Here is a 10,146-nt window from a genome sequence, read left to right as displayed (position 1 = left end):
TTATTACGGCCTGCACGCGCTGGGCGCGTGGGCTAATCTTTGCGACTTGTGTCGATTATTATCAACTATATAATGATTTACCTACGTAGGTATAATACGGATGTGAAGACTCTGGAATATGTTGATGCATCAATCAATACATAAGATAACAAATAATAGAGATGTAACAAGAAGTTAGAAAAAAAAAAAAAAAAAAAACGCGTAAATTGAGAAAAAAAATTTCGATAAAGTTTAGAAAGCAACGGGATTTGCTTTGAATCGTAAAATATATAACAAATACGTTCGATGTGGAAAAAAAAAACTACCAAGATGATTTAATTGTCGTCGTAACTATCGTCGATGTTATACACATACCTATACATTATACAAACCACAGAGTTTACATATACAATACATATTAAACGTAGTTTGTTATCTTTGAGGCTGAGGTAAAGAAAAAAAATTAATGCATATGATTTAAAACGGAAAATAAAACCTTGTTAGAAAAAAGAGCAAAAGATGAAATCAATTAAAAATCTATTAATTAATACTTATATACTTGGCAACACATATCAGAACACAATAAAATAAAATCATGAAGTTGATTAAAAAATTTAAGAGTCAAGTATAAAAGAAGAAAAATTTGTGCAATAAGTACATATTAATACGTAATATATGTATAATGTAATATATTATACAGTTATCAAACTCAATCAGAGCGTCCAGTCAATAAATCTCAGAATATCATTAGGTGTATACGGGGACATGTTAATATTGTAGTACGTTTCTCTGTTTCGATAAGTTGTCGAATGAAAAATGTGAAAATATCCAGAATCATGTAGAGTATGTATGTATAGTCAATCATAGATCTATTAGTCGTACGTACCTATACCTATGTACTACATCTTGGGTGCTAGCGTCTCCTCTGCACGTGCGCAGGCCGTGCACACGCTTATGTGTAAGATAATAATGATAATAACAACAACATTAATAATGATAATGATAACAACAACAACAACACAAACAACAATAATAATAATGATGACGATGATGACGATGATGAGGATGATGGTGATGATGATGATGATGATGATATAATAGTGAGAGTAATAATAGTGAAAACAAAAATGGTAACAATAATAATTAATCGCATTATACATGTATAGAAATTAAGTATATAACATAGCGGTTGTGTAATTTATCGGTGCGGTGACCTGCAGAGATGAAAACAGTATTTTGTTAGACTTACAATATTACAGATATTAGTATAATGAACAAAGTCCAGATGGTTAGATATTTCGAAGACATTATGCGCTGTAAATAATTATGGTTGACATTTTATTTGGAATTTGTTGAAAAATTTAATGTCGCATTACGACATCTATTCAAAAGTTAAAACATACAAAACTAATTGAAAATAAAATCTATTGCAGAAGGTCTGTTTTACAAAACAAATTTAAATGATCCATATAAATTGACATAAAAATAATCATCATCGTAAAATCGTACCAAACTTTTTTACAGCGTATATATGCATATTATATATACACAGACGCGCATATATATGTATATATACATACATATATAATATAATTATATATAACTGTTGACAAAAGGCATACGGAATTGTCCAGATCTAGATGTACCTTATATGTATACATATACACTAATATTGTAGAAGAATTGAATATTATACATACATATACGTATACCTCTATGTTGAATATTTAGAAATTTTAATTATCTACAAAAATGCGAAACAACGTAATTACGATCATGGAAGTAGAATGAGTTGATATTGTCTATAAGTATAAATTGATTCCACAGCGTTACGGTCGCTCCTGCAACCAAGTCCAACGTAGTTTGGCAGTTTGATGTGCAACACGTGAATTAACTATAAAAATGTTTCCTAAGTTTTCAAATGATCGACTTGGTAATTATTATTGACATTATGATATAATCCGCGCGATTCTTTGATGCGAATGGAGTTATCGTTGTTCTACACCTAGTATTGTTGACTAATGTCCAGGTTATTGACTCACTGTTCTATACGCGTCATTAAAATTAAAACACTTTGCGGAAAAGTACTGTAACTGGCGGTTTGGTCAATAACAGTAGAACGCAAATTTGAGCGTGATTTTTGAAGAGTGCAGGCACGACGAAAACGCTTGAAGAAGCGCCGAACGCTGTAAATAAATACTTACACATAGAAATACTAATAAATACACACACACACACGCGCGCACACACAAACATATGCTGACACATATTTACATATGTATATAGTATGCGGGGTATATCGTCGTCAATGTTTACATGGAACGCCAGCTCGTGTTCCATTTTTTTTTTCACTGTCACGTAGACGAAAGGATCAGCAACATTGCTGAATTTGAGCGAGCGCAATAATATCCGCAATCACCTTATATCCTTGTATCAAATGACGTTCTATACATATGTATATTATGCGTTTTTAGCGCGTTACTGAAAGTAAAGATATACATTATACACAGTATATAACACATATACATTATATGTATATATTGTAACGTTGCAACAACCCGTAAACTAGCAAGTTGTTAAGTAATGATGTTAAGCATACTATACATAAATCTCGGTACATATGTAATTATACATATAGGAACGAAACAGGTGAATGTACAGTGTGTAGATATCCAGTCAGATCTCCTTCTCTGCTGACTCTGCTGTCGTCGAAGTTTCGACGATGTTTTTAAAATTTCTTGACTTTCAGACTATTGAAAAATTTTTGACTATTCTTGTGTATAATCGTTTGGAGCAAAATTATGAATCACGTTTTATTTTAATTAACATGATGATTTTTTTTGCAGTGAAATTATCCTAGCAGTTTATTCCAAGATTTTTCCCTGAAATACTAATATGCATCATTTCAATTTGTACAATTTTTCGCAGGAGCCTCCATCATAATTTCAGTCGAAATATTGGTTATTTGATGAGTTTCAGTGAATTCCATTAAAGGTACACAGGCAAGGAATGATAAACAAAACCACCACTTTCAGGCAGGGAAACTTTACTGTATCACTACCACTGTATTTATTACATAAACTATACCAACAAAAGACAGGTATATCTATGTATATTAATAAAAATATATACTATGTTATATGGAAAAATAATAACATATAATATAATATATATTACATGTATACGTTATAATCCTCAATGATTCGTGAAGTTAATAAAGTGTTGATATACATGGTCGATGAATCTTTAATGTAGGTCTCATAATTTATAATTATGTGTTTGAACCATTCCGGATCTGCGGTACAAGAGCGGATTGTTTCGTGGATTTTTTCAATGGATAAACGTGTCTCCATTTCACGAAACGGACTTTCGGATTCTCTCCAAATCTTCAATATCGATTTAGACCGAACTTATCGGTGGTCGCTACTTTGAATCTTGATATTACACCCACAAAGTACTGAACAAGTTTTTCATCAATAATGTTAATATTAATTCCGAACGGCTGAAACTCGGAAGAATATTGTTGCAGGAAATTTTTACTTTATTCATAATCTCTTACCCTATATTAATTTCAACATAGATAAAACACGTGTGAATTACAATGACGGCGATCAAGAACATATCGCAGTCCTCATTCTCAACAACGTCGTGTAAAGGGGTTTGGCGCAGAGGAGAATTCCACCGGCGATGTAGGCGGCTACGGTTAAATCTCTGCCAGTCTCTGTCCCGGGCCACCACCCCTTATAGACGCCGGTTATTTGCCCGGCTAACAGCAGGGCCATTGTAATTATCCCCAAACAACTGTGAATCACCTTCCGGGCCACAAGGCTCACTTTACCAAAGCAGGCCCCCGTGTTCAGGCAAAGAACACCGTTCAGGGTTACGACGACGCTCAATATAGGGCCTGCTAGACCCACGCGAGCATGGTCACTCCGGAAGTGGCGAGATCCGTGGTTCATCTTGTTGGCAACGACTGTCCCGAAACCAACCGCCAGTAGCCCTAGACCCAGGATGTGTAGGACCCAATGAAGCCTGATGCGACCTGGTCTTGACATCCATTTGACGAGGAGAGCTTCTCCGGAGACACCGAGGACAGCCTCGGTCATCAGGAAACAGCACTGCGGTAATTAGATCGATCAGTTTTGGTTAATGCGGAGTGGATATTATCGTGATTTTATTGTTTCAGACATTGCGGATGGTAAATTTTAGTGATCCATTCGTGATCGTGGTTATACTAACCCCAACCGTGAAACATGCGGGATGCCAAATGAAAAGTGAATAATTTAGCTGGGCGCAGAGGATGACGATGTAGACAGCTGGTATCAGGAAGAGAAGGTGAACGATGCAAGAAAAGCCGATCGCTAGCCAGTTTATGCAACCTTTCTCAGCGGTCATGGTTCAGCGTTTGGGCTGCAACCTGCACCCCACACAGTACCTTTGCAAGGTGAAATATATTTTAATTAGAGTGGGACGAAGATGGGCAAGATCGCCAAAATTTGAATAGAGGATCAGAAGCTGTTTTACGTGAGATGTCACTACGGCTGGTACTGACTTTGGTGTTAAGTTGTCGGAACTCCGGATAATCTCGCGGAGACGAGTGTCAGACAACGGACGAAGTATGATGAAAACTTTAAACGACTGTCTATCAAATGCACTTTTGAACGTTTGCTCAAAAAGTGATTCTCGTCAAGCACGTATTTATATATCGTTTGTTTAATCTAGTCACGTAACTCTCTATGGATGTTGGCAGAATCTGTGATTAATTTCTTACAAGCTTCGATCATTTATCACTGATTGTTCCTGTAATGGAAAGAATTACAATTGTTGTCTACAAGTTTCGATCACTGATTGCTTTTAAACACCTTTCAAATGCAATGTGTAAAATTACGCGAATCAGCGATTTTTCATTTAGGCAATGACTCATCGAATTTTAGAATGTACATTTACTATCTTACTCGAATCATTACATATTTTATATCTTTTGGAGAGCGGGGAGATCGGGACTGGACGTGATTGATGATGGTATAATCTGGGGTGTATAACGTATAATATTTTGTTATCAAGTTGCAAAGTATATTTATCAGGTACTTCTGATTTTTTGATTTTTTTCAAATATTCTTTTACAGTCTGTCCCACATAAATGGAATCGTATCAACTTCACAACTTATGCAACGGAAAAGGAACCTTGAAATTGTATTCGAAATTTCTTATACGTTATAGAAATATTGCAAATTACATATTTATTATGTTCACTGAGAGAAATTCGTAGTTCCGTTTACTGCACAGTCCTTAACTATTTTCATTTTTTACCACACTTGAAAAATATATTTTCGTGGGAACACAATTTTTTTTTTTGTGAATACCCAAATTGATGAAATGATTTTTTCAAAATTGCAAAAAATTTAATTTCGTAAAATATAATGACAAATACAAAATATCGATTTAGATTTAGTCAATGTAATAAAATAGTACTTTGTTCACATGGTATTATCCAAATATTGAAGACCTCCTGGTAGATTGAATTAAATCGTTTCATACAGTTCGCTAAATTTATTTGGTGGATGAAGATTAGTAAAATTTACTAATATAGTAGATAATTACTAATTAATTACTACTAGCAAACAATGCGTTACATCTTCAATCTACAAAATTTTTCACTGAAGTGGCAAAATACGCTCTGTGTCGGGTTAAAAGTCTTTTCTCGCAAGACAAGCAAGACGAGGAGTTATTAGGAGGGGATCCAGAGATCTGTATAGTATAATTAGCAGAACTAAATCATTCGTGGTAAGTTCACAATGGCATATTGCTTTGTCATTGTTTGATGTGACACTTAATTCGTTAGCATAAATTACAATCTGATGATAATTTTTTCACTTACGACAACTAAACAATCATGTTTCAATTTTGTACAAAATGATTTCAATGTGTAGATCTAATTTCACAATCGCAATAGAATGTATGGGATTGCGGTGCCGAACCTTAATTTCAACAATATTCAAACAGTTTTTGTAACAATGCCTATTTTACTGAATTTTTCTAGCTACTATAACAAATGAATAAATGCCTTGATCTGAATATTTGTTGACTGTGCGTTTACTGCAAATTTGGACCACACTTCTTGATGAGATTGTGAACTTAAACCATCTTAATTAATTACGGATGATAAATTCACCTGATATAGTTCAAGTTTCAAAGGTGAGAAACAAATCTGACAGCACCATTTTGATCATAGTTTAACTAACGTTGCATTGAATTCCTGAAGTTATCCAGAACCGCATGAATCTATTCATATAGGAATGGTGTGGCGACGCACACCCATCAAGAAGAAACTCCGCGGATCCTCAGTATCGTTGTATGAAGAGGCTTGGCGAGGAGGAGAATTCCACCGACGACGTAGGCCGCCCCGGTCAAATGTCTGTCGATTTCGGAGCTGGGCCACCAGCTCGTGTAAATGCCGGTAATTTGGCTAGCCAGGAGGAGAATCGTCGAGAAAATACCACCGCATCCATGAAGAACTTTTCGGCGAGTTATGCTCGATTTAACGCAGCACATTCCAGTGTTCAAACACAGGACACCGTTCACGGCCACTATAAGAGCTAACGCGATAGCAAAAACACCCAGTTTTCCATGGATGAAAGCGGCGTGGACAGAACCGAATTGGATACGGTGAGCTATGATCGTCCCTAAGCCAACCGCCAGTAGTCCCAAACCCAGGACGTGGAGGATCCAGTGAAGCTTTACGCGACTTGGCATTGGCATCTTCGAGGAGAGAAGAGCCTCTCCGGAAATCCCGAGGATGGCTTCGGTCATCAATAAACAACACTGCGGGAATTAGGTAGAATTAGGCTCGGGAGAGAAAGGTACAAGTGTGCTAACTGGATCCTTGTGTCTTACCTTTATTATCTTGTTATCTTACCTACATGATCGTCTACTAACCCCAACCGTGAAGCATGTCGGATGCCAGATGAAGAGCGAATAGTCGAGCTGGGCGCAGAGGACAACGATGTAAACAGCTGGTCCGAAGAAAAGAAGGTGGATGATAAAGGACATCCCGACGGCTGGCCAGTTAGTGGCATCTTTTTTGGTAATCATCGGTTTTTTATTATCCGCAACCTTTACCCATTAAAATAACGTGAAAGTTAATGGGATCCAAAGATTTACATTACATTCACTATGTAATTTCACTATAATAATTACCGTGTTTGGCTCACTGTTTAACAATTATTCAATGCCGCTGGCGTAATTTGGATAGAGTTTCCTGACTCTTTTGTGCAACGAATAAAATAACCGGTTGTTTTGTGGACCTGCGCCAAGTATTATATCAGTTAAATTAATCAGGGGATAATGATGGCCACAATGATATTGTCATTCAGTTTCTGATGCGCATGTAAACGTAGGCCGCAGAAGCACATCCTTGTTAAGCATGGATACACCTATCGTATACGCAATCCAGTCACGTACCGTTTATCAGCCGACATAAGCAATAAGCCTGCAATAAATTTCTTTCTACTGCTTTTGATCATTATCATAAAGCTTTGCTTACGCAGAACAGTTCTCAAGCGCTTGAAATATTGAATCTTTTTTACAAAATCTTTCTAGATGTATAGTAATGTTAACTGTGGAATGTGGTCAGCAATTTTTTTTCGTAATTATTGTCCCTTGGTGCCAAGACTGTGTGGAGATATAGAAATAATTTTCTACGATTTTTTGCATCCCTTTACTGACAGTGAGATAATCTTGGATCTTTTTGAAAACATTGATTGAGAGAGAATTTTGATACGCAGATCGTTCTACAAAGATTACGAGATTAGCACACTTTGCGAGACTAATGGCACGTACATTAGGAACTATTTGATAAAAGTACCGATTAAAGATAGATTGTACTAACGGTTCTTTCGTGTCAGAAAGTCTGTATCCATTTAACCTAATGGTATAAACATGGATATATTACCTTATCAATTCATAGAATGTACTTATCATAGTGTAAATATTTCATTATTAATATCATTTGAAGAGCGAACTGCAGAGGAGGACTACTTTCTGACTGATTGCAATCGCATAGCGTGGTGAGTGCAACATGCAGTATCTCGTTATCAAGCTATTGCACAGTTGTGCATATATTAGTTAACGTTTGACCTATTGTTAGATAAATATTCCCAGTGTTTCTTAATAATAATTTATGGCACGAAAAAACATGCTCAAAATATCTGACAGAGTGTGATGAAAGCTCTTCTTTGATCTTACATCATACCTGAATTGTACTCGGAAAATATGACAATACAGTAGATACCAAAATTTTGGCAAAATTTTATTCAACACGGTGTGTCAAAATATTCGGGGTAGAAAGATGGATTCAGTCTAAAAAAACACCTCCGTCGTATAATAATTTTTTACGTGCATTTATTATTATTATTCATGCTATCGTTAGATTTTTTTACAATATTAGTGTGAATAACGATACCTTATGTATAACCTACGTGCTATTGTGGTTCCTAAAATATAACTTATAACAGTAATTACAGTATTATTAGTACTGCGACAAGTACTATTCTTTTGCACGTATCAGAAGGATTGCATTTCAACTGAACATCCAATTCTTCATCACCAGTATTGATAAAGGGGATGCGAATAAAAGTAATAAAGAAAAATATAAGTGTAATGGGCGGGAAATTTCCCTATATACATTAGAAAAAACATATTTTATATGAATAATACTTTTCGTTCCCACTGTAATATGCTTTTTCCACAATTGAAGAAATGCGGTGAATTTTTAACAATCACGAATGATATTCTCTGACCGAATTAGTTTGTTTTATTGAAAAAACGTATAATTCTTCATTTGCGTAGGCACAGAGGGAGGAATTCGATTACGTTGTAACTACGATTAAATACTATGTGAAAATCCCGCGAATTCTGACCAGCGTCGTGTAGAGAGGTTTGATCAGGACGATAAACAGGCCGACTACGTAGGAGGAGACTGTAAGGCTTACGCCAAGCTCACTGCCGGGGAATGACCTCTTATAAAGGCCGGTAAAGAGGGTGGCGAAGAGCAGGATAATTGCGACGATACCGCAGCAGCCGTGGACCAGTTTCAGGCTGGCAAGGCTCACCCTCGGAGACAGCAGACCGGAATACGATGTGGAAACTCCGCCCAGGGCGACGACGTAGGCGACGATCACCGCGGTCAGACCCAGCTTTCCATGGTCCGATGTAAAGTGGTTACTATTGTTTCTTATCTTGTTGGCTATGATGACCCCGAATCCAACCGTCATTAGCACCATACCCAGGATGTGTAACAGCGAGTGAACCCTGATACGATTTACCCTCGACGATTTTGAGAGGAGCAAATTCTCCCCCGATATCGCAAGGATGGCCTCAGTCATTAGCAGAGCGCACTGTGGAAATTACGGTTGTTTATGGTAGGTACTGGGTGCATTGGTTTGAATTTGAATTGCCTATTGAATTTATCGTATTATACACTTGTGAAAGAGAACACCATGTATAAGGTACTCCAAATCAGTTCACAGGCACTCGATGATAATAGGTATATATGTATTTATAACTTTGTGATTCATCAGTGATTATACTTTATCAGTATACTGTGTTGCAGATTGGTCTAGAATCAGCCCATTGTTCACCAAACGTTTTGCTTAGTGCTTTTACGTATATTATTGCATACACACTTACCCCAACTGTAAAACATGTTGGATGCCAGACGAAGAGGCTGTAGTCGGCCTGTGCATAGAGGACGACGATGTAGATCGAAGGCGCCAAGATCAGGAAGTGGGCTAGGATACTCACGCAGAGATCCACCCAAATTTTGGTGCTCTTTTCGGCGAACATGGCTTAGGATTTGGGAAGATTAATTGCTGTACTACCTTTGTGGAAACAAATTTTTAATGGTTTAAGAGAAAAATAAAACTTCGACACGAATGTGAGATCTGAAATTTTCACGAGCTGGTTGAGAGCGAGCGACACTTTTATATACGACGGTGAGGTGTCAAATTTATAAAATACGTGTTAGGAAACACCCGATTGCTTTTACTGTCTTAAAATGAGTCACTTTTAGTTCCGTAAATTATTGTTCACTCGGATTAATCGTTGTATTACACTTTAAAGTGGAAAAAATTCGACGTTCACATGCCCGAGGTAACTTGGGCTTTGCTT

General features: G+C 36.6%; 3 protein-coding genes and 1 long non-coding RNA gene across 4 annotated transcripts; 1 reads left to right on the top strand and 3 right to left on the bottom strand.

Annotated features, from left to right (window-relative positions):
• Positions 1 to 3,502: 3,502 nt before the first annotated feature.
• On the bottom strand, positions 3,503 to 4,663 carry LOC124412096 (transmembrane reductase CYB561D2-like). Its single transcript, XM_046891709.1, has 3 exons — positions 4,532 to 4,663; positions 4,219 to 4,414; positions 3,503 to 4,097 (listed from the first exon to the last, which is right to left on the bottom strand). Exons 2-3 carry the CDS (start codon positions 4,372 to 4,374, stop codon positions 3,591 to 3,593), a joined length of 663 nt encoding a protein of 220 aa, XP_046747665.1. The 5' UTR covers positions 4,375 to 4,414; positions 4,532 to 4,663; the 3' UTR covers positions 3,503 to 3,590.
• A 1,634-nt stretch (positions 4,664 to 6,297) lies between these two features.
• LOC124412745 (transmembrane reductase CYB561D2-like) lies at positions 6,298 to 7,502 on the bottom strand. Its single transcript, XM_046892867.1, has 4 exons — positions 7,424 to 7,502; positions 7,243 to 7,283; positions 6,916 to 7,092; positions 6,298 to 6,801 (listed from the first exon to the last, which is right to left on the bottom strand). Exons 1-4 carry the CDS (start codon positions 7,500 to 7,502, stop codon positions 6,298 to 6,300), a joined length of 801 nt encoding a protein of 266 aa, XP_046748823.1.
• A 6-nt stretch (positions 7,503 to 7,508) lies between these two features.
• LOC124412100 lies at positions 7,509 to 9,183 on the top strand. The gene is made up of 2 exons (XR_006929761.1): positions 7,509 to 8,045; positions 8,827 to 9,183. It is a non-coding gene; the product is annotated as an uncharacterized LOC124412100 (long non-coding RNA).
• LOC124412097 (transmembrane reductase CYB561D2-like) lies at positions 8,871 to 9,862 on the bottom strand. Its single transcript, XM_046891710.1, has 2 exons — positions 9,667 to 9,862; positions 8,871 to 9,374 (listed from the first exon to the last, which is right to left on the bottom strand). The coding sequence occupies exons 1-2, from the start codon at positions 9,820 to 9,822 to the stop codon at positions 8,871 to 8,873; spliced, it is 660 nt and encodes a 219-aa protein (XP_046747666.1). The 5' UTR covers positions 9,823 to 9,862.
• Between the last annotated feature and the right edge of the window lie 284 nt (positions 9,863 to 10,146).

This window comes from Diprion similis, chromosome 11, assembly GCF_021155765.1.
Source record: "Diprion similis isolate iyDipSimi1 chromosome 11, iyDipSimi1.1, whole genome shotgun sequence".
Lineage (NCBI taxonomy): Eukaryota > Metazoa > Arthropoda > Insecta > Hymenoptera > Diprionidae > Diprion > Diprion similis.
Note: the sequence above shows the minus strand (reverse complement) of the source record. Positions and strands in the feature narration are given on the sequence as shown.

Coding starts and splice junctions, on each gene's coding strand:
- LOC124412096 (XM_046891709.1), bottom strand. CDS start 4,374: ATGACCGCTGAGAAAGGTTGCATAAACTGGCTAGCGATCGGCTTTTCT. Junction 4,098..4,218: donor CCGCATGTTTCACGGTTGGG/GTTAGTATAACC, acceptor TAATTACCGCAG/TGCTGTTTCCTGATGACCGA.
- LOC124412745 (XM_046892867.1), bottom strand. CDS start 7,502: ATGATCAAAAGCAGTAGAAAGAAATTTATTGCAGGCTTATTGCTTATG. Junction 7,284..7,423: donor ACGGTACGTGACTGGATTGC/GTATACGATAGG, acceptor TACTTGGCGCAG/GTCCACAAAACAACCGGTTA. Junction 6,802..6,915: donor CGACATGCTTCACGGTTGGG/GTTAGTAGACGA, acceptor TAATTCCCGCAG/TGTTGTTTATTGATGACCGA.
- LOC124412097 (XM_046891710.1), bottom strand. CDS start 9,822: ATGTTCGCCGAAAAGAGCACCAAAATTTGGGTGGATCTCTGCGTGAGT. Junction 9,375..9,666: donor CAACATGTTTTACAGTTGGG/GTAAGTGTGTAT, acceptor TAATTTCCACAG/TGCGCTCTGCTAATGACTGA.